General features: G+C 36.8%; 1 protein-coding gene, 1 long non-coding RNA gene and 1 other non-coding gene across 3 annotated transcripts in view; 1 reads left to right on the top strand and 2 right to left on the bottom strand.

The window, feature by feature from the left end:
• LOC139984266 (NXPE family member 3-like) overlaps positions 1–24,235 on the bottom strand; it is a 40,526-nt gene that overhangs the window by 12,549 nt on the left and 3,742 nt on the right. The window contains exons 2-3 of the mRNA XM_071998100.1: positions 7,428–7,958; positions 682–851 (exon numbers count right to left, since the gene is read on the bottom strand). Of these exons, the coding sequence (XP_071854201.1) occupies positions 682–851; positions 7,428–7,958 (701 nt within the window). The remainder of the gene's footprint in view (positions 1–681; positions 852–7,427; positions 7,959–24,235) is intronic.
• Trnan-auu (transfer RNA asparagine (anticodon AUU)) lies at positions 96–167 on the bottom strand. Its single transcript has one exon. It is a non-coding gene; the product is annotated as a tRNA-Asn (tRNA).
• Positions 1,348–6,146, top strand: LOC139984268 (uncharacterized). Its single transcript, XR_011798995.1, has 3 exons — positions 1,348–2,433; positions 3,236–3,452; positions 5,369–6,146. It is a non-coding gene; the product is annotated as an uncharacterized lncRNA (long non-coding RNA).

The following is a 24,235-nucleotide window of genomic DNA, read 5'->3' as shown; positions in this document are numbered from 1 at the left end:
GGAAAATACCTCATTAACTTCATTTGTTTAATGAGAGTGTATGTGACTCTTCATGTGTGTGTTATACGGAAATCCAGAACAGTGAAAAAACTTCCAGCCTCCACCGGGATTCGAACCCGGGCCTCCCGCTTAATATGCGGACACCCTAACCACTAGGCTATGGACGCTGATTGTATGTCCAGAGGTTCGAAACCGGTAAGATAGGTCGTAACTCCACTGTAGGCACCTGCCACCCGTATCGAACAATGCCAGTTCTGTTTTGGTGACATATTTTTGCCTTACTCTAGAGATCAAAGATGATGGTAACCAACTCGAAATAATTTGATAGACCGAACATGTTTTTTTCAGACCGAAGTCCGTACTACTCGACCACAGTGGTTCTACTGGTATGTGAATGCGTATAAATTGGCTTTGTATAACGGTCATTGAGGGCGTATTACCTAAGTGTTATGATTGTACAGAGTGCACACCTGGTGCTTTGAATCTGACAATTCACACAGAATAACCACTCTTAATATATATATATATATATATATATATATCTGTCATATCACTTGCTACACATTCATTTAATTTTGACCTTCCCCGTTTCAACCCCAAAATTTATGTGGGGACTTTCCCCTGTCTCCCTCCGACATCTGCCTTCGCCACTGAAGGTGACGATAATCAATTCAATTTTACCTTCTAAACACTGCAAGCTCCTGTGTGCTTAAAGTACCTTGCAGCTGCTTCCCTGAATTTGGGTTCATAGAGATGGTCGTCCAGTCTTTACAGGAGAGCTTCTTATTTTTTGGATACATACAGAACCAAGGTCCGTGGGTTTGCGAAGCACTCACGTTACACATAGGTGGCTGAAAAGCAAATAACAATAAAAATGATACCACATTACAATAATGTACCCTCTGTTTGTAATAACTGTATGTACTTATATGTACCCATATATTTACCTATTCTGAAACAACACTTACGATCGTCGTTTTCTTTTGACAAGGTCTTTCGAGAGTCAGATCTAGCCAGGAGGAGTTTCTTGTTTTCATTCTTCCATAAGTATCATGAAAATGAGAAATATCCTTTATATCCATGTTCCCCTTAGCCAGGGCCGCAAGGCTGTACCCCCTGCCCTCCACCCCATCCCTCTCACCAGGCTTGTGTATCGCTACTTAATATCACCACATGAAGATGCATCGTGTGCTATGCCATTGCGTGTCTGGTTAGTTGCAATGTTTTTTTTTTTTTAAAGTTGATGTCTGTAAGTAACGAAGCTGCTATATGGATGAAAAAATCTTAAGAGTCCCCGTTTGGCCAGAAGAAGGACCGAAGACACCCCACCCACCCAAGTCAGCACACTGAAAAAATAAACTAGTCAATATTGCCACGGACTAACGTTAAATTAGTTTGTAACGTTAGTCAATGCACACGAACTAGCAAAAATCTTCGTTTCATCGCTTCTTCTTAGTCAGTTTACACTGACTAAGGAAAATATAATCGCAGCTTAGTCGGTGGCGACGGACTAAGGTATTTTAACCCATGGACTAAGAACGACACGGACACCCGATTTACGCCATAATCGTAGCTTAGTCGGTGTCGACGGACTAATGTATTTTAACCCAATTCGATTCACTTTAATTTGGAAACCGAGAGGCAACGGCAGCTTGCTGGACTTGGCATAGTTTCATACGATCACTCTAAGCAACTTTCAACCGTAAATCACCCAAGAAGGTCTTTAGAAGAATGGAGGTATTAACTGCATCATCGGCCTACCTGTTATTCCTTTAACTTGAAGGTAAAATTAAAGTTAATTGTTAGGCCACTGGCACTAGTACTGTATTATGGTTAGTGTAACGCTACCGTTGTCACGTTGGCGTTTCGCAATACACAAGTGCAATGACAGTGAGTAGCCTATAGGCTTCTACTGGGTACTGCAGTGCATTCTCAACACTAAAGTGTGCATTCTAAACACCAATTAACAATGTGTTATGTGTGTATTGGGCTAGATTGAACAGAGGCACATAATCTTCTAATTTATTCCCAAACAAATGCTGGAACTATAAGGCTCAATAGTTTATTTGAAGTCTACACTCATTTGGTAAAGATTTCCTGTAATTTCCCATGTGAATCTAAATGGGTAGGCTTTGTGATATTGAATAAGCAAGGCTAGACCTTCAAACGTACAGTCACAGTAGGCTGAACAAATTATGTTGGATAGTCAACGGTATTATATGTTGCGAGCAGTCAGGATGCACGCTTCAGTTGTATTTAACCTTTTCATTTATCATTTTTTAGTATTTAATTTCCGGTCACACGCAGGAAACAATTGCGACATTCCTTCACGGTCGACTTGCTTACTGTAAGAAGTATTAACCGTTTTTTTCTCAGGAAAGCTTGATAGTCTGAAGTTATTATAACATGTGCTTTTAGTATACTGCCAAAAGAGTAAGTTGTTGTACTTGTATGGATATTTTGTTATGTAGAAGTAACGGAAAATTTAGTATGTTTAGTTTGGTCTAATTGCACGTTTTTTTTTCTGTCCAATGTAGTGCAGGGTTCACTTGCGCGAATTCAAATTATTCTGTTTATGTATATGTATATGCATCGATTCTTAGATTATGATGTTTTTTCGACATTTATTTGTAATTCAAGCATATCTGTTTAGTAGCAAAGTTTAAAGGTTAAGATTAATTAGTTTTCTCTTTTTGATCCTAGATTGAATGAAACTCATTGACGTAAATAATAGATCAGATGATACAGTTTAACGCAGTTGCTAAACTCTGGGTATTCTCTAGTCTTCGCCGGTCCATTATATACTTTAGTACTACTAGTAAGACTAAATCAAAACGACCGAAAGACAAACTTAGTGTAACAAAGTACTGATTCTCCTCTAGCCTAGGTCTAAACAGGCTTGTTATGTGAGCAAGCAAAATAACAACTAAAAACGATTAGGCCTATAAATAAGTTGGCTCAGTGCATTTCTGTTTCTAAAATTTTATATTTTTAAAGATCATAAAACAAACAAAGATTTAGCCCATGTTTTATTATCTCTGTATTCTGGGCATTTGATTCTGGTTGCAATGGTGATGACACTCTCGTTCAAATTTTCAGCTTTATACAGTCTGCTTCAAACTTTGGGATTGTTTTTTGAGACTATAGTGGAAGCAAATCTCACATAACTTTGTGGTGACAACTTTATTTAATTTTTTTTTCAAATGATGAATACTTTGCTGTTTCTTGTTTCCAGCAGGAATTGAAAAGCCAAATATCTAAGTCAAGGGTGAGGTTTCCTGTGATGTACGACACCAGTGTGGAGGCAACAACAGAAGAGGAGAACTGTGTTATATATATGGCTTAAAGACATGTTTCAAGATGATATATTGGTACCCTTCGCAGAACAAAAGAGTTTATCCAAGAGTCCAAAAAGCAAAGGAACAAGTAGCATAGAGAAAAAAGATGGAAGAGTGAGTTTAACTATTGTACCCAACTTTTAATGATATTAAAGATACTTTTCATAACCTGTTTTACAAAAAAAACAGTCTAGTATATCATTTACGTGCAAGCTTCATAAGTTTGGTCAAATTTTCACTGATCTGTAGAGCGGGAGTCCAGAGGGTTTGGTTAGCTGGGAAGGTAACCAATTGCCTGGTACATCACAATGTTCACAATGCATTCCTGTATATGAAACCTGACGACTGGCAAACCGACTGTGGTGGGTGTGGCTGGGAGAGCAATTTTAAAGTCACCTAATAGCTAACCTAGATCAGCTTTCTTGGTAACCACATCAAAGTAAGAACAATGTGTCAGGTATAGCCCCAAGAGCAACAAATGGCCATCGCCAGTAATTATTGGTGGTGGGATACCCCTGCCAGTGATCTATAATTGACCCCTCATGGCTGACCTAGGTCAGCTCATGAGGTAACCACTTGAAACCTACTGGAAAATGTTGGTTAGGACTTCAGATACAAGGGATGGGCATTGCCAGTAATTTTTATTGGTGGGGTACCCCTGCCAGTAGACCCCCAATATGCCCATCCCCTCATTGACCTAGGTGCGCTCATGATTTGACCAGTTGAAACCTACAGGAAAATGATAGGTATCACTTCATATGTAAGGATGGGCATTTCCAGTATTTTATATTGGTGGGCCACCACTGCCAGAGTCCGCCCATCCCTTACATATAGAATCCTGTCAATAATTTTGCAGTAGTTTTCAACTGGTTGAATCATGAGCTGACCTAGATCAATGAGGGGGGGGGGGGCATTTTGGGGGTCTACTGGCAGGGGTACTCCACTAATATAAATTACTGGAAATGCCCATCCCTTACATATAGAGTCCTGCCAATCATTTTACAGTAGTTTTCAACTGGTTACCTCATGAGCTAATCTAGGTCAATGGGGGATGGGCATTTTGGGGGTCTACTGGCAGGGTTACCCCACCAATGTAAATGACTGGAAATGCCCATCCCTTACATATGAAGTGATACCTATCATTTTCCAGTAATTTTTCAACTAGTTATCTCATGAGCTGACCTAGGTCAATGAGGGAATGGGCATTTTGGGGGTCTACTGGCAGGGGTACCCCCCCTCAATATAAATTACTGGAAATGCCCATCCCTTACATATGAAGTGATACCATTTTCCAGTAGTTTTCAACTGGTTACATCATGAGCTCATCTAGGTCAATGGGGATGGGCATTTTGGGGGTCTACTGGCAGGGGTACCCCACCAATAAAAATTACTGGCAATGCCCATCAGTTGTATCTGAAGTCCTAACCAACATTTTCCAGTAGGTTTCAAGTGGTTACCTCATGAGCTGACCTAGGTCAGCCTTGAGGGGTCAATTATAGATCACTGGCAGGGGTACCCCACCACCAATAATTACTGGCAATGGCCATTTGTTGCTCGTGGGGCCATACCTGACACATTGTACTTACTTTGATGTGTTACCATGAAAACTGATCTAGGTTAGCTATCAGGTGACTTTAAAATTGCTCTCCCAGCCACACCCACCACAGTCGGTTTGCCAGTCGTCAGGTTTCATATACAGGAATGCACTGTGAACATTGTGATGTACAAGGCAATTGGTTACCTTCCCAGCTAACCAAACCCTCTGGGATCCCGGTCTATTGGGATCATTATTAACATGATTAACATAATTATTAAGCTTTGAGAAATAACTTGGTGTTATGCTGTGCAAAGCTAATAATTATTTGGTAAAGCTGCTATTCCTGGCTTATAATTTGAGGGACCTAGATTTAAATGTATACCTCCCAATATGTTATAAAATTTTAATGTAAATGTATGTTTATGATAATGTGAGTTATCATGTGCTATATCTGTATCTGTGCTTACACGTATATCATATTTTCTGTTCACAGGTCAATTATGGTGCAGATTTTGGCTTCCTGAAGACAAGTGGGAGGCCATTTGTAGTTAAGAGAAACACTCTTTGTTCGTGAAGACTTAACTGGTGTCGATTTGGGGTACCACTTTAAAACGAAAGTCATGAGGAACCCTTGCCCAAGATTCAACTTTGCATTATTGTGCAGTGCTATACTTTTGCGATTCATGTTTGATCCATTAACTTGTCTTAACTTTGTTGGAAAAAAAACAGATTTTCAGATTTTATTTACAGTGATTTCTTCTCTATCTGTCGAAAGTCAGCCTTTGTAGACATCAGAAGTTTTATCAGAAATAAATACTGCCAACGTACACATTATTTGTGTTTCTTCTGCTTTCTTTTCTTTCAGTGATGCTAGTCAGTAAAACTAGTCGGGTTTAATTCTTTCAGTGATTCTAGTCAGTGCAACTAGTCAGTCGATACCGACTCAGAAAGGTTAGTCGGGAGAGGCACCATCCTGACTAATGTAAAACCTGCTATAAACTAGTCGGTGGCTCATATAAATTAGTCGGTAAAGACCGACTAATGTCACCAACTAATGTAACTGACTAATATACATTTACCGACTACCAAATTGTTGATCGACTAAGCTGACGGACTAAGATGACCGACTAAGAAATCCAACTGACTAAGGAATGAATTAGTCGGTATAGCAACTGACTAAGGCTATGTTAGTCGGGAGAGGCACCAGATGGACTAACGTTATGTTAGTCGGTGAACCAATTTAAGTTTTCAGTGCAGGAATTGTCGAGCAGCTCAAATAAGTCCTAAGTTAGGTAACTAATATACGAGACGTAACGCTGTATGCTGGTACTATACAAAATGGCTTGGAAGCTCTTGATTGAGAAAGCACTCTGGCAGGAAAATACTCTTGGAAAGCAACTGCAATACGACGCCTAAGAGACACATGAGAACGTGCATGGGAGACGCCGGTAGGCTATCACTTAATCTTCACTACAACAACAAAGATGTACAATTTCAGATGGGAAAACGTCCGATCTCTTCTGGATGAAACCCCATCTTACGTTAGCCGGGAATTGCTTAAGTACGACCTCCCAGATGTAACATTGTATTGTTTGCAATGCCACAATCTCCATCTGCAAGTGAGTCATGAGATTAGGACATTGCTATACTACGTTTGTCAATGATTATCAACTTTTGTCAAGTCAAGTGAATCCAACATTTACGCCATCTATATTCATCCCACTTATGTCATCACTACCATCGCGTTGTTACGCACTGAAGAAACATAAACCACACAGTAACCAAAATAGTCAGGTGTGACGAAAGGGGATTATGGAGCTATATATCCCTGGGGACCGGGGTCAATTAGAGGGCCCTGGAATATATGGTGGGCCATGGTTTACAAGCAAAGTGTATTCTCATTTTCTTTTGTCGTATACTTAATGCAAAACTTTGGCCAAATCAGGTCCTACCTGACAATCGTCTCTTTTGTATGCGGTGACCGGGTAACACGTATCTATACATATAGAATACATTAAAAACAAGTACATCAAATAATTTTCCTGTTGTAAGACAATAGAATTTCAAGATACCATTGTCTTTGATTCATTTTATATTGTATTGTATTATATTATATTGTATTGTATTGAATTGTATTGTATTGTATTGTATTGTATTGTATTGTTTTGTATTGTATTATATTGTTTTGTTTTGAATTGCATTGTACTGTTCTGTGAATATTCGCCATTTGTCCTTTTGTATCCACTAAGTTCTTCTGTTGAGGTAAGCATTGCACTGTAATAACACGTTAGAGCATCTTGCAGTAACAACCCCTTATTGATAATGTTTGAAACTATTAACAGTCAAAAAGTTATATTCATACATTTTCCATCAGTACAAATTTTACAAGTGTGAATTACTTTTTTCGTTTTTTGTGTGGATATCGTACATTTTGAAAACTGTATTCTTTTGTTAATTTTAATGTATTTTTGATATATTTTAACAACTAAGATACTTTTGTGACACATGAAATATGAAAGTTGCTATACAGCGAGTCGCTTTGATTAGCTTACCTCGAAAGGAGCCACTCCGCAAATAACAATCTCCGAGTGGTTTTTACCATCACTTGCTTGGGTTTTGAATTCGCCATAGAAAGTGAAGACCTTAGATGCACTTCCTTCAGTGGTTCTATTGAGTATCTCCACAGCTTCACTGGGATGTACTAGCTTCGCATAAACCCGAACAGTGCCCGTCCATCTTAATGTGAATAGTGCTACGTATGTTCCATTTTCGTAATCGAAGAAATAATCGGGTCCTACGGCAGAGTATCCAGGTTTCTCAGTAAAGAGTTTGATTCTGAAATAATCCCCTCCGTAGGCCTTCATAGAACCATTCGCTCCTCTCGCCTGAATCCTTATTGCGATATTATCACAAATATTGTAATATTTCTGTGGGTTAATGATCTCGACCACCGATTTTTTATAATCAGTTGGAAAAGAAAGATGTCGCTCCTTTCTGTTGGTTTTTCCTTCTTTAATGTTGTCAGGAAGGAGGCTTTTATCCGGCATTCTTACTGTGCAACCGTATAAGTTATTTTGAATCACCTGGGAAAAGAAAAAAGAATGAAAAAATGGGGGTAAAATGGCTAAATCAAGGCAAGTCGTCTGATAAGGTTGTACATGGTGTACAAGTCGAGTCCATTCTGAAACAACTTCAAGTCAAGTCAAACATCTCAAAAAATCTTTATCCACTTAATTGCGACCGATATTTTTCACATTTGGTTGGAAGGTGACCATGGAAATGAAATTTTGTGCATTGAAGACTTTCAGAATAAAATGCCAGAAGTCAAAGATCTTAATTGCTGTATAAACATGGAACGTTGACAAGTTATTAAATATTATCAAATTGTATAGTTGAGGTCAAAGCTCACAGGTCAAAAGGGTAAAGGAGCAAATGACGTTAATGACTGTGTGAATTCTGTAATGGCAAAAACCAAAGTGCAACATTCGTTTCCGGTTGTTGTTTTCAGGAAGGTCTTCCGGCATAGGCTAAACGTTCGGGTCGGCCTATATAAGTGAACCTATAGTGGCAACTCGAGTTTCAGAGATAAACATGTCAACGTGTGACATTCCGAGAGGCCGTGAGTTGCTTTCTACATATCCTATACCTGTTTATCATACGGAAAAGATAATTGGTAAAGGTTAATGATTAATGAGAATGAAAGAATACGTCTAGAATCGGTTCAAACCGGGAGGCAGAAGCTGAAAATGTTTCTTATCATCTTCATTTGATAAAAGTCTTGAAGTTTACCTCAAGTTTGGAGTGAGATTTGAGATTGGGTTTGTGTTCGTTAACCGTAAGCCTTTAAGAAGTTGTATTTTGTGAATCTTATAACGGAAGAATACATTCTGTGTTCTTCTATAAACCTATTTCATGCTCCATTACTGTCTGCGCACGCCTCGTGCATGCTGGGACAACCCCATATTCCTATTGACATCAACACTTGAAGAAGCGCAACAAAATGGAACAATTTTAAACAATATATTATGTAGCCATAACTGTTCATGGATACACGATACACTAAAGAACACAAACGCTAATTACTTTAAATCTGAAGTGTTTTTAAGACAGAAAGAACTGGATCATATGCGGATAAATGGGTCGTATGTGCTATTATGATTACAGTAAGAACTAAGGATATGCGTAATCCCAACCAATGCATCAAGTACTATTAGAAGGTCGCCTACGACTGGTGAGAGTCTATGGAAAATGAGAGCAGACGACATATACACATGTTGCTAGGCCACCGGCGTTAGGATTGCGAGGTAAATGTTCCATATTCCTGATATGCTTAGTTGCCTATTCACTATAAGATGCAACAGTATCATGAACATGTATATAATATGTCAATACTACTGTATCAATTCCTCAATCAACTGGACACAAATTGAAGGATGTGACTTTTCAAGGAGTGAAGAGGTGCCAAGTAGGTCTCCAACATGAGACACAATAAGGCCAGGGCATAGGCTATCACTGTAGTACAGTTAGCCTAGGCTCTAATTGGTCGTTTGCTAACATACTGTACTTTCGGGTATATAACTTAGGCAATAAGCTAACACTTCAAAGGTTCCGGAGGTTAGGCCTATAGGCAGCTATACTGCAGGTATGATGTGCTGTATATGGGCCATGATTGAGGGCTATAGTATGCATGCTGTGTATGCAGTTAGTCTAGCCTATAGGGCCTATACATAGGCCTAGGCTACGTACCGTTTTATGATGGCTAGGCCTATATTTGGCCCCTATGTCCAGGATAGACCTTCTGAGTACTGGCACAGACTAGTATGATAATGAAAGTAGCTCTTTAGCAATTTTCTGAAGTGATTATACGTGTAGTTTCATTTAATTTTTAAGCCTAGCTAGTACTTGTTTGAGATGCCTAGCTACATCAACCTAATCGGGGACACTGCCAGTATATAGTGGTACATATGCAATTACTACAAGGGGGAGATCAACCTATTTGAAAATTGTTGCAGCTTGAATGTCTGTACTGTGTCATACACAAAAGTAATCACTAATTTACATACAATATATTTTCAAAAGTAAGTACTCATTAATATGAACATCATCAAAGCCTGTCACTGACTGATCAGTCTGATCTGAACAACAAATCGTGAAGTATTTTGTTGTCAACATTCCTGTTTATTTGCCCATTCCAACTGTTGACATACTGTATATGCTATGTACAACATATAGAAACATTAGTTATCTTTTTCGTTCCGCCAAATGGCAATTCAGGAACATTGGCCTGCTATAGGGAAATATCTTGATGATAAAACATCTGAAATACTGGTTCATGCTTTTGTGACCTCAAGGGTTCACAGAAAACACAAGTACTCACAAATGCGAGTAAACTTAGATCCCTGATTTTACTATCCGTGGTAGTATTTATACTTGCCGGTATTGAGTAAAGATACTGATTCGGAGCAGTTGATTTACTAGTTTAAATGTTTACAATTACTAGGCAGATAGTGAAAGTACTGCTTTCAGTGTTGTCCCTGATTTCACTAACCAAAGTAGTAACATTACATGGTCAGGCATGTAAACTTACTAATACATATTTATAGTACTGATATGGTAGTTAGTAGATATACACAGATGAGCGATGATAACAAACAGAAATTTAGAGTTTATTTCTCTTTTTATTGAACTTGTAAAGAACACTTTCATATTCCAACATCTCAAAACACAAATACCATGTTTTTGATAATGAAGTTCTTAAGATACATATGATAATAAACTGATGCTGTACTTCCCCATGACATACTAAACCTCTGACAATAATCAAGCAGCAAAATGCATGAGAAATTACGATTAACTTCGATAGAAACACAACTGCTACTGTGGTAAAGTCAGTTGACAAAATCCATCTTCTTAGGTTCTTATAAATATTGCAATAGGTCTCTAAAGTTTTTTGGCAACTTTTACTTAAAAACAGCTACTTTATACACTTAAACTCAATGAGACCTCACGGACACATTTGCAAGGACAAACCCTATAAACTGAATTAGGTGAAATACAAGAAACACAGATAAATGACTAACACAGATAAATAAACAACCATGAACAAAACACAGAGCAAAATGTTTAAAACACTGATTTCTTTAAGTATGCACATCCTGCAATGTGATACTGTTAGCTTTTGATTTAAACAAATGCAATAACAGAAAACTTACATGTATTTTGGAACTGTTGAATCAGTAATGCTAATCATTTGGTAATCAATCAAGCTTAAAAAATCAATTAATTCTGGCCTTGAATTATCTTTACTTTTGCGATCAAATCAGGCAAGCTCAGACTGAAACACTAATGCTGGTTTCTATGTAAACCAGCCCTTGCTTTATTTTGATGGTATAATTTAACCACCATGACAAATCACACAAATACCGACCTCTTCCTTTGCAATGAATCTCTGAACATGCTTTGAGCTTTCCATCCTGTTATCCCACAAAGAGATTTCTTCTGATTATCCAAAATTCAGAAAAAGTCCCCATTCTACGTCAAAACAAATAGAAATGTCTTCTCTCGACAAGTACATAAGTGATCTAATTAAGGCAAGAAATATTGCAACAGTGTGCAACAAAAATGTAAAAGTAACGAACATAAAAAGATAAAAATCCTCAGGTAGCAAAGCTTTGCATCATATAAACATTAAAAGTCTTTATATTTTGTTACGAAAGTTGCAACAGATCTTGGGATCTTTTTGGATTTAAAGCCCAATCACAAATCCAGGAAAAATAAATTCTTGTTACTTTTCTTTGGGAAGCTGATGTTGAATGTATAAAAGGCGGCAATCGAGCATTCACACCCTTCCATGATTGAGTCTACTTCAGAACTTCGTTCTCCGCCTTAATCTGAATGTGTTTTGCACTTAGGTGATTCGGTCCTGATCCAATGAGACATGGCGCTGAGGACAGAGGCCCGACGTTGTCAATCTTTCTGAACCACAGGTGTGGAGATAGTTCTTGCAATGTTTCCTTCTTATATGTTTTTTTTTAGAGAATTGACAATACTATATGAGGCTTCACAATGATTAATTCCACAGAAAACTCTGAAGTTCTGTTCTCCTGAGTGGACCATTTGAAGATGGTTAAGAAGGTTAATTCGAGTTCTGCTCTCATATCTACAATGGCAGCATCTGAAGATGCCTGAATGCTGTGTGTACACATTTTCTGAATCAGTAAGACTGAAAGAAGAAGAAGCCATTCTTAGTTGAAGACTTGAGAAAGTATATCAGTATTGTCACAATGGACTCTTCCAGCTAAAATTTTCAATCAAAGCAGGGAGGCCAATTAAGAATGTACCAACTTTAATGTGAAGAAATCTTGCTTGCCTTTGAAGTACAGCACCTGTTTGAAAATGAGAGGCATAAAAAAGTTTTGCATTAAACAAAGCAAAGGCACTATTATGGAAAGTTAAACTCTAATTCAAGTGCTTTCATAATGTGCAATTTAACAGAAACAGTTCATTAGTGTTGAACAGGAGGCCAGGTTTAGTTAGCAAGGAAATCCTCCTAAAGGAGACTTCGAAGTCAGTGACTCTTTAGTGAAATATATTTATCATGACAAGATAAGGACACAAATGATTGTCTGGATTTGCAAGAAAAGGCAAGCAGGTTTTTTTAAATTCAAAGTGGCTGTCAAATTAGGCACCTTGATGTGTAGTACACCATGTGCACCACATGTCTATGCCAATAATATAAAACAGCCACAATAATCTAGAAACACAGGCCTGTACATAGTACATGTATCTTACAGTACTCAATTACCCTTGAACACTGACCTGTATGTGTAACCTTATTTACTAGGTAAGTCTATGGTTAAAGCTGTACACTCATCAATCCAGATGATTCATATTCTCCCAACATAGTTAAGTTTAGCTCTTCCTCGCACCCCCCCCCCCCCAGATTAGTCTCATTCCCCCACAGCTATCTTTCTAACACAACAAGTAGCTTGCCAAAAATTTTCAAAGAATACTGTATCCTGAGTACCTTGCAGTAATTTGAGAATGCTGTACAATGTTTTGTGCAGTTTAATCTAGTAGCCTTGTTCACATTAAAGAACGCAAGAGCGGTTATTAAGTCCGGGAGGAGGATTATATCAGTTAACTTAGAACAAGACGCCTTAACATTTTAGAACGATTTAGTTTCATAAGTCCGCTTGCACGATTAACATACTGCGCAGGCTTGAAAAGGTTATATCAGCTGTTCAAATTTCCATGTGGTTTGCTGTTGTTACATGTGCTAGCTGTACTAATTATACTACTCCGTACACCACTGCACATAAAAAGTTTACTGTATCAAACCAGTCCGTACCACTACCAGTACATGTGCAGCACGCGTGCATGAAGAAAATGTGAGGAGCGGAACTGTGGGCTATTGTGTGAGTTTATGTACACACTATACGTACACTGCCTTACCGCGGATTGAGACGATAATCGTTTCTTGCAGTTAAATTTCGTCTGAATTAGTTGTAATTTTGTTGATTCTACAGTTGTTTTGTTATGGTTCTGAGCAATTATGACTTGAAATTTGTTAAAATAATCATAAAACTGTCTATCATATGAATAAGTGCAACTTGTGATGGAAGGTAATAGGCTACATTATATATGTTCATGAAAATCTATATCTAGCGTTTTCTGGGGTTTTACTTTTGCAAATCTAGCGTTTTTTGGGCATAAGCCGCTGGTAACGCTGACTACATTGTTCAATTCACAGTAGCTACCACACCAATCACATCATAATAATGTGTCTAATACTTTCACATACTACTTTTATAACTTGGGCTTATTACAGTATCACTTATAATATGCACTTGGATCCTACATAGTGCATTGCTGCAGTGCAAAGAAAACGTCAAACTAAACGTAAATTGCTTAGGCCTATGGAGATTGCTTCCATAGCATACAGTATGCCAGTAGTCATGTGATGATCATGTTGTTAGTAATATTTTTCCGCCATTACCTTTGACTATTTGGAAAGGCGAAATTCGGTCGTTGCCGTGTTTTTCCGCAATAATACTAACTTTGCTAAACTCATTGGGCAGTTTGCTGTAATCTGACTTTGTTTGGACGAAATGACTGGTTCCAAAATCAGGCATATCAATGCAAAAGCTTTGTGTTGGGTTAACAACGTTGTAGTTGAACCATGACTCAATACGTTAGGCTAACCGCAGAGTTTAACACGAGGCCTCTCCCGCTAATGATCAGTAAGATGTTCAGAATAATGTGATATAATTGCATCAAAATTAGAAAATATTTATTTTAACTACTTAAAAATAACATACATCATAGTACTAAACAAAACACATGACAACTTACCTTGATTTTCCAAAATATCAACAAATATGTCCATAAATTAGAAGGAGCAGTTGTGTCTTATCGTGCATGTCTTGGTCGTTGCGTAGCTCTGATACTACATAGTACTAACTGAATGGCATGGGCAGTACTTCTACGAGAGGCAGTTCGCACAATTACGAGGCGTGTAGTTTAATCGCTATGATCGCTATGTAGAGTTGTAGAATCACTAGTTGATCACTCTTAATACTTGGAAACAATCTGTAAATGTGCGTGTCACGTATAGTATTTCGACCAACTACAACATTCTTAATCTACTCACGATGAGTAACTTCGTTCACATCGTTTATTGTAAGCATTAAGGAAGTATCGCAACTCAATGCATGAGTAAGTTTACGAATTAGATCAATGAGTTGACTACCTAAGAATTCGGCGTCTAGCATCTGTACACATTGCCCCATGTATTTTCAGTACTGATTAAAATTTGCAAGTACATGTATGCGCATATTTTGTGAAATAAGAGTCGCACTACGAGTTGAGGTGCATCCCTACTCATTAAAGGTATAACATCTTACTAACAGACGAGTAGGCAGATTTTCTGTGTTGACTTCCTCAATTCTTTACTTTTAACCTGTCAGAAATATCAACAAACTTTAGAAATATCAACATTCTGCAGCACGGTGTTGTGAAAAGGAAGAGGAGAGATTGACATACATCCCCACTCTAAAAGGAACTTCACAGGCTTCCTGTGAGCGACCGTATTAAATCATTTTGAACTGCTTGTATGCATCTCTGAACTATACTCTCTACATATGCTCCTGCCCATTGCCTTTTCTCTTCCGTTAAGGCCAACCATTGACTCATAATCTATGGTTATAAAGATACGTCTAGCAATTTTTTGCCTACTCTGCTCCTAATATGTGGAATCATTAACCAGAACATATTAGATTTTCGCTTAACCTTTACGTTTAAAAGCTACTTTAAGACTCATTTCTGTACTTGTTTTGTTACAGATGTTATGTCGTCTCATTGAAATCCAACAATATTATACACCGGATTTTGCGTGACGTCACAGCTTTCCCTTCTGAAGTTCGATCGAGAGCGGATGCGTATAAAGTGGCCCTTCTATAACCTTTGCGTACCGCGCGAATAGGCCTACTGAACTGTATGTAATGTACACAATATAAAATGCAAACATGAAGACACATTTTAAACTTATCGATTAGTCTTACAAATCAACTCCCAGACTAATCGATAAGTTGCGATAAGTGCAAACGAACTGTAAGGCAGAGAAATAGAAAGCATCCGAAAGTCAGTTGAAAACGTGCATTGGCTCCAGTCTCCCAACACTGTCATCTTTGTATCATGAACAAAATATGACAGATTTTTGGGCTTCACTGTTATTTTGTGTGTGGTTGTGTATTTGTATACCTGAGCTTTCATAGGAGTGTGTTTGCAATTGAGTGTGTGTGTGATACATATAGCATGTTGAACCCATATCTGGAGAGTGTATTGTAGGCCTACTAAACGTTTTGTACTTCGTATGTAATTTCCAATGCTTTTAGAAAAGATGTTATGTAAAACTTAAGAGTAAAATTTAATTAGTTTTCAGTCAGAATGATCCTGACTGAAAGTAATGTTGGCAATGTCACTTGACATTGTTAAGAAAAGTGTTTAAAAAACTTTCAAAATAATTTTGCATTTTGAAACATGGAAGTTGGTGTAGCTTCTTTCATTTGCATTATTACTTTGATGGTTTGACCACACACAGATTCATCGACTTGGCAAAGTGTGGCAGTTTGAAAAATCAAGACTCGGGTCATACTGTCTACACTATTGAGATGGAGGTTAAAAAGTGCTAATGGACACATGTACGAAATTTCAATTTTCAATTTCTTTATTCCAGTATAAATTACAAAATTTATAAATAGGATACAATATAATGAAACATAAAAGACGTAAAAATGTACAATCATGAAAGCATGATCGAATAAGACATTATATGGAGGATTAGAAGTTTGAAAGATTAAAATGATTATAACAGAGATTCCATGAACCCATTTTGCATATTAATGGCTGCTCTGTAGATAAATTAGTTTTTAAAAAGCATAATTCTAAAAGTTGGCAAGATAGTAGGATTTCGTAGATTGTACTTGGTAACAAATTGGTAACAAATGCAATTGGTAACAAAAGCAATTGGTTACAAATGCAATTGGTAACAAATGGAGAAGCGATGTTGAGATTTCAAAATTTGGCATTCACATGTGGATATATAATTTTTTTAAATTAAAGTGTATTGTATCTTTTCGTGCTGTTGTACCCCTGTTCAATCTTCTTTTTGACTCCACAACCAACTATACTAGTCACTCTGAGAACTACCTTTTTTCATAGATTCATTTCTACTCTCAGTAATAAATTCTGAATTTCTCAGGAATAATCTTGAATATCTCTTTTAGAATATCACCCCAATTTCTTCATTAACCTACAAACGTAAATGCTCTTAAGTAAAACTGCACTGAATTTCTACTACCGACTAATTCAGTTCAGTTCAAAATATTTGCTCACATGTCAACTAACATCTTTATATATGAAGATGTATAAGATATTACAACAGGTACAAATAACTAACTTTGAAACTTTGCCTTCGATAAGTTCCCTATAGCTTAGTGTGTGATCTGCCACTATTAGTAATATGGTATTAAATATCGTTATATTTGATGTAATCGTATCGGTGTACATATACAATGGAAGCACACAACGTATGGTGTGTGTAATATATGTTTATCTTTCGATTTGCAACGTATACGTGTAATAATTTGCTGTTTATAACACGCAAGTCTTGAACGATCTAGGCCGATGTACAATCTACCAAAACACCACGACTGAATGAATAATTACAACATGATTTCTATGCCATTGTCTGTTACCCTGGGCGATGAATACCATGCAGTGCTGGTTTGTTGATCTAACCGATTTAAAAGTAACACATAATAGAATTGTCCATTAAAAGTTCCATGTATCCCTTAGCATTCACTATTATAAAACATCTGTCAAAGAGCAGCAGCATCTGGAACAGCAAAATAAATCTCCTTCGTGCAATCACTCTCTTCTTCTGTCACATCATGAATTTAATTGGTTTGAGACCATCCACGACTCTGTCTGGATCAGAGTACTATAGGCAGTTGCTAGAGTGTGTTGTGCATTCTTTTCTGCAATTACTCATTGGTCAAAGGTGAAACCATGATTGAGACAGATGAAGATAGCACTACTTAGATGAAACGAAAGGATGATCTTTTTTTCAGTTATTTAAAGAGTATGGCACCAACATTTGCTAAATTGTTACCATACTGTAGAGTATGATCTTAGTGCATAACATCTTTTTTTTCAGATTGCAGGAAATATCATTTTTATGAATTTGTTTTAGAAGTTAAATTGCTGTAAGTTAGGAGGTCATTTGTTGTCAACTCCACTAATATTGAATGTTGTGAAGATGTATTTCCTCTTTAAATACTCTCCATATACAGTTGCTCAGAATGAAATTTGACCTCAGCAAAAAATGAAAGCAGCCATAAACTCACTTTTGTTTCCTATCCACTTCAGTTGCAATCTTGAGTTATCATGGTTACAAGGTTTAAGGATTTGCCATTTTAGGGAGCTCAACTGACCAATGACCTCTACCCAAAATTGTACATGCTTGTTACTGATTGTATATATGGCACTCATACTGGAATTACACTTTATGGCGCTCAACTGACCTTAAATGCCCTTTGACCACAGCTTAAAAAAGGTAACATCTAAAAACACATTGACTCTACCCAAATCTGTAGCAAGTGAGAGGTCACTGTACATCTCATAGTTAAGAATAAACCAATGTTTATTTCCTGAGTTAGCCTGTCTACAAGATTCTCGGTTTTTGACATTTGCTCACCTTGTATGACATTTGGCTAAGCCGTCATGTTTGAAGTCCATCCAAGTTGACAATATTGAGTTATTTTGTTTACAAACCTGAACACATACATACCTACATACATACATACATACATACACACCCACACATACACACTTATATACATACACAAACACACCAACGCCATCATGACTGCAAAGTATTTACTGTATAAGCCATTCACGAGTAAGTCACTTCAATTTACTTTCCAAAAGTGAGTTCTGATATTTAAACTTAAACTTATCCTAAATATTTGTAATGGAAGGTAAAGTTCAAGTACTTGTAAGATCTTATCATTGCATTTTGATGAGTGGTTGATTTCTAGAAAGTGCAAGTAATTGTAAGATCTAATTAAATTATGATGGGTGGTTGATTTCTAGTTTCAATACAACAACAAACTAGTCTTCCATTTGGAAGTGAACAACCACAGTACAGTAGCTTCTGCATGAATGCTCATTGACCACTTTTATTTCAAAGTGAAACCAGTGTGTTATCACTGATACATGCGACAAAAATACTGTACGGTTTTTTTTTTCGATGCTTTGTAGGTAGAGTTGCTAGCTTGCCCAGAAATGCATAGGTTTTGAAGTAGAAATTTGACTCAAATTAATAGGAAAACAGAACATATTCATGTGATTGTGCATCGAAGGAACCACTCGTGTGTACCATACTGTACAGTAACTTAACTGTTGGTGCACATTATAGCTTCAATGACAAAATCCTAATTCCAAACGGAACAGAAATTTCACCACAATCAATATTTAATATGTAACATTTTACTGGAAAGATCTGCATTTTTTGTGTGCATTTTTGTATTTCTACATATTGCTATTTTGATCTCGTTTAACCAAATAGTGTGGTGAAGGATAAATAATCTGTTGGCATGTGCTTTACATGTAAATTGCTATTTTTTGATATTGGTAGACTTAAACGCAGTTGTATAAGGACAAAACATTTACAGTAACTGAAAACATTGTGCACCCCAAATTTCATTGCTTAACTACAAACTGCTTCTTTTCCTGTGAAAGTATGTAATTATTGTAGTAAATCTTTACTGCAGTGATTCATATGCATGGTTGTTGTTAAATGAGATGGTAACAAATACATAATTAGTGAGTATTCATCAATATTTCACAAGAAGACTATTTTACACATGTATGTATGTGTTTTGGGTAAAAATACAAGTGATAGCTGATTGCATGTTCCTTGTCATTCTCTCTCCAATTTGATTCAATTCAATTGGAGGTGGTGGTGGTGGTGGTGGAGGTGATAGTGAGCTATTCATCTTCATGTTGAGAAATTGTACACATTACAGAGACGTCAAAACATTTCATTTATTCACCACTGCTTTAAAATGCCTTTTTTGTCTTGTGTATGATTTCATTTACTATTATGTGTAAAATGCAATGTCCATCAGTAACATGTTACTACCAAATGTTTTCCTTATAAAGATGCCACTGACAAAACAAAAACAAATATTACCAAATGCCATCAGATAGGTTCTTCATTAATCCATCTTATAAAAATATTCTTACTGCTTGCAATATGTTATCTCCATTGTCAAATTATGTTTTGGTAAGACAAGATTTTTATGGTCAGGGCAAGAAAATCTTTCCTTATTTTTTTTGTTGCCAAGTTTATATTCAACAGATTACTAAATGAAGGAAATTGTTGTTGCATTGGTTAGATCAGAACAGATGTAATGGTATGGAACCTATATAAGGTACTCTGATTAGCTACTCTGGAAAAACTTCAAAGATTTTTGCATGTGTCAATGGGAAGTATTTACCAGTCTTGCATTCATGTATATATGATGAATGTTTGAAGACATTTTCAATGGGATCCTAAATGAACACTTCCAGAGTTATAAAATTGTAAATGTCAGACGTTCTTTTCTTGCCGAGCCCAATGATGATGGAGACTATACTTCCAAAGTTCTCACCTTCATGAGATTGATTCTTTGGAGCAACTTAACTGTGGGACTATTCCTATGGCTTTTGCATTGCTTACACAAAAAGAAGCACTTAAAAGAAGCATCACTTAAAGCAGTTTTGATTTTGTAACCACTAGAGATTCAAGTCAGACCTGACATAGTCATAACTGTATTTATTTCAATTTCCTGGTTAGTAACTTTCACTTGTGATATGAATTTTCCACGAAGTCAAATAAGGAGGAAATAATTGCAAAGTACACATGAACTGTTATCATATTTCATGCAGTGCCTCTTTTATTTGTAACATACTATGAATACAACTTAAGGGCAAGCTCTACTATAGGGCAACACTACAGTTCTCACTCAGATGCAGGGATTATTCAATGACAAGCATAATTCTTACATTGGTAGAGGTTACCTATTGACATGTACTTAGCCTTTAAGTAATCATGTGTACAGGTTATCCAAAGGATTGGCATAGGATATATGTCATATGATGACTTGAAAGAGATGTTAAAGTGGTGGTGTGGTCTGCTAGCCATTTTTCATGTATTAGAAATGGAAGGGATATGATTATTCCGACTGTTTTAAGTCATCTTTCTTTAACAGACATCAGAATGCATAAATACAACCAATAACATCTACTTAATTTTTAGTCTTTCGTCTTAAATTTGAGATGCTGCTCCAATTCCTAAGGTAGGTAGGTAGGTGTTTGTCATATAGCACACATTCAAGTGGCTGAAATTGTTGACGGGCCTTGAAACTACCTAATATGGAAGAAAGTAACCCCAAGTATAATTGTAAGTGGTAATAGTATTCAGTGTGTGTGTGTATTTTCTCTGTCTCCCTTTTTGTACTTTCCACAACAGTACATTGAAAACATAACCTACATACTTTGAGAAAACGAATTGTACTTGATGCTGAGCAAGTGGCATGCTAAATGAGTGGTACTAAATTGGTGAAAGACTGTCTACAAGGGTGTTCTCAATGGGTTCCGACAGAAGGTAGTGATCATATTTCCCCCCTCTTGTATTGGCATAACGTACTACATGTGACACTTGATTGGTCTTTTCATCATTTGACTAGATATCCACCTGTTGCTATGGAAATAACGCTTCCCACCCACCCACATGTGAATGTGGTTCAACCCCTTACCACCCACACAACCAGAATAGACTCTACTTCCAAAGTAAGTTTTTAGAAAGGTTAACATTTGTCTGGCCTCCATTTTGTGTGACGTATCGCTCGAGAAAAGGGAACCCTGACGCACGGTACTCGACCTCGTATGTTTAACATACACTCTTTTATTTTATTTGTTGTCACATGTTAATTGAATTTCGGGAGGACTCTGATTATCTACTTTGACATCACTCCAATCGCAAAACAAAGTTAATGTTAATGATATAAGAGCACGCTGCATACGATATTCTGGACTGTGTAGCCGTACAGCCTATAAATGTTGACGAGGTAACTAATATCTGTCATTGGATCTGTCACTGATATATAGTAACAACATGCATTGAAATGAAAATGATGCATTTAAATGAAACTTCCATTATACCAAAAAACAGACGGTACGTACACAAAGATATATATATATATATATATATATATATATATATATATATAAATACATATATATAAATACATATATATAAATAAATAAATACATATATATAAATACATATCCACAGCTGGATATATATATATATATATATATATATATATATATATATATATATATATATATATATGTATAAAAATCTTTCATTCGGGTTTCAATTATTTTATAAACAAAAATTTGGTAATACACGTAAATTTGTACATTTGCCGTACATGAACATAAATTGTTTGAGTGTGAAAGGACAGAATGGTGCAGTAGCTCGTACTTTTGAAAAATACATGACTCTGCCTAATGACGTAACATTCAGTGATCTGTCTACAAGGTGCGGTTTAAAATTAAATAAACTTCCTTGGTGGTAAAGCATATTATATAATTCATAACATAAAATATGGTGATAATTCATAACTGGGAAAAACAGGGGGAAAATACACTCAGGTACAGTACCTTGAACATAGGCCATGAAACTGGCTTTTCTCAGTGTGTTAGTTCCACTGTGCACTGTGCGCGCATCACTGCTGTTGAGGTGCAGTCATAACAGACTACATGTGATGAAGACATGTATTAAAACTTTGGCAACTCTCTGAAGAGGGAATAACAGACTCTAAGAGGGCAGAGTGGAGGTTTTGGTGGATTTTCTGCCATGCTGTGATTTCATCCTCTTTTTTTTTTGTTCTGTCCGGCTTTTCCTCGTTTACTGCAGTTGTGTTCATAATGATCACTGCTGTTGCTGCTTGGCATGATGGGATCCCATTTCCTTGAGACATTGGCACTTCCGCCTACCTTTTAAACCAGAAAAATTAAAATAATATATTGGCTCCCTGGTGACTGAGCCATCTGGCTCCAAAGTTGTATGTGAAGAAATACTATTCTTTCTCTTCACTGCTCATGGCTTAGGAGGCGTGATCTGTTAAAGAAAGAAATACGTTGTGCCTGTTAGACGTACCTTAGACTATTTGGACTTGGAAATGAGTGGATCTATGTCACTACTGTATAGGCCTACCTATGGCGGAAGCCTTCACTGCAAAAACTGTGGAAGTTGGTCTACACAGGGTGTATTAGACGGTTGCGGTATTTGGGTGGGATTTATTAAAGAAAGACATTCTATTTAACGATTTTACGCTAAATTACTGTAATGTGCTTCTCCCCAATTTGGATATGTAGCGTACCTTGGAATATTATTATCGCTGCGCGTCTAGCCTAGGCCCTAAATTGTTGACCAAACTTTGGGCAGGAGTCTGTGTGAATTTATGGTTGATAATGTGTTATTCTCAGCATTACTCTATTGGAACCATCATTTTACAACTTTTTAAAATAGCCTAGGGCTGCCAGTACAATACTACAGTATATTAGGCCTACTAGTCATGGACCATATAGGCTAAAGGCTTGACCTAGGCTAACAATATTTTTGGTAACTAGTATATACTCTGACTTGCCAATAGAAATTGACAAAATATGCTATGGGATACAGACTGGGACGATCAGCATTGACTTAAGTCGAGGTCCTGCCTTAGGCCAACCCCTAGGCCACAACTATCCTACGTGTTACGGTCTACCTAACACAAGTTATATGCTAGGCCTCACGTTAGGCTGGGTTTGGCAATGTTTGGCTGTTAGGCCTAGCCTACTGTAAGTTCGGCCTAGTCTGGATCCATCATCACTTTTAATTCCTTGTTATACTATTGCAGTTTAAAATGAATAACAACTTGCCTTGTTGCAACCCTGGGGTGGAGGGGGGGCTATGCCTGCAACTCTATAGCATAGTATTGACAATACGACTCAAACTTATCTTCCATCAAAGTTCCAATGGAATGAATAAACCACAATCCAGGTCGCAGGGCAGGAGCCAACGACGACCCGACAAGCAATTGGTACAAAATATAGCAAATATAAGTTCATATTCTGCTCTATGGTATGAAGGTTTAGACTAATTCGCCCAGTCGTAACTTACATTTTAGCTGTCGTTGATGCAGTATTTATATTACAGTGTTCCATATAGTTCTTACTGTAATCCTGATAGCACATGCGATCGATTTATCTTTATGATTCAGTTCTTCAGTACGAAGAGATATGCAACTCCGTGGATTCCCTCTTGATCAAATCTTACTAACATTTTCAACCTTTTCAACCATTATTTGTTTTCTTACAGACGGCCTTTACTAATAACCTCTCATATTTGTTCTTCAATAATACATGTATTTATATATATTATTAATAAATTAGTATGTATTATTGAGATACAGTTTTTCATTTCCTAAGATTTTTCTATTCACAGAAAATTTATATTGGGTTTCAACTGAAATTGAATGTTTGGTTGCGTTGTGCTGAAACTCTACATAACATATATAATATTAAAACATTTCTTTCTTCATTTCGTCTTTTTTTTGTAACTTCCCAATGAAATGAGGCATTTTTTAAATACCCAAACGAGGGCTTAGTCACAAAAATGTAAAAAGGTCACCTTTTATTGACACAAATCACAGCGACTTTTCATTTATGAACGATGAGACACTTTTTTCTTTGTTCCTCA

This window comes from Apostichopus japonicus, chromosome 17 (genome assembly GCF_037975245.1).
Source record: "Apostichopus japonicus isolate 1M-3 chromosome 17, ASM3797524v1, whole genome shotgun sequence".
Lineage (NCBI taxonomy): Eukaryota > Metazoa > Echinodermata > Holothuroidea > Aspidochirotida > Stichopodidae > Apostichopus > Apostichopus japonicus.
The sequence above is the reverse complement of the archived record's forward strand: the minus strand, read 5'-3'. Positions and strand labels throughout refer to the sequence as shown.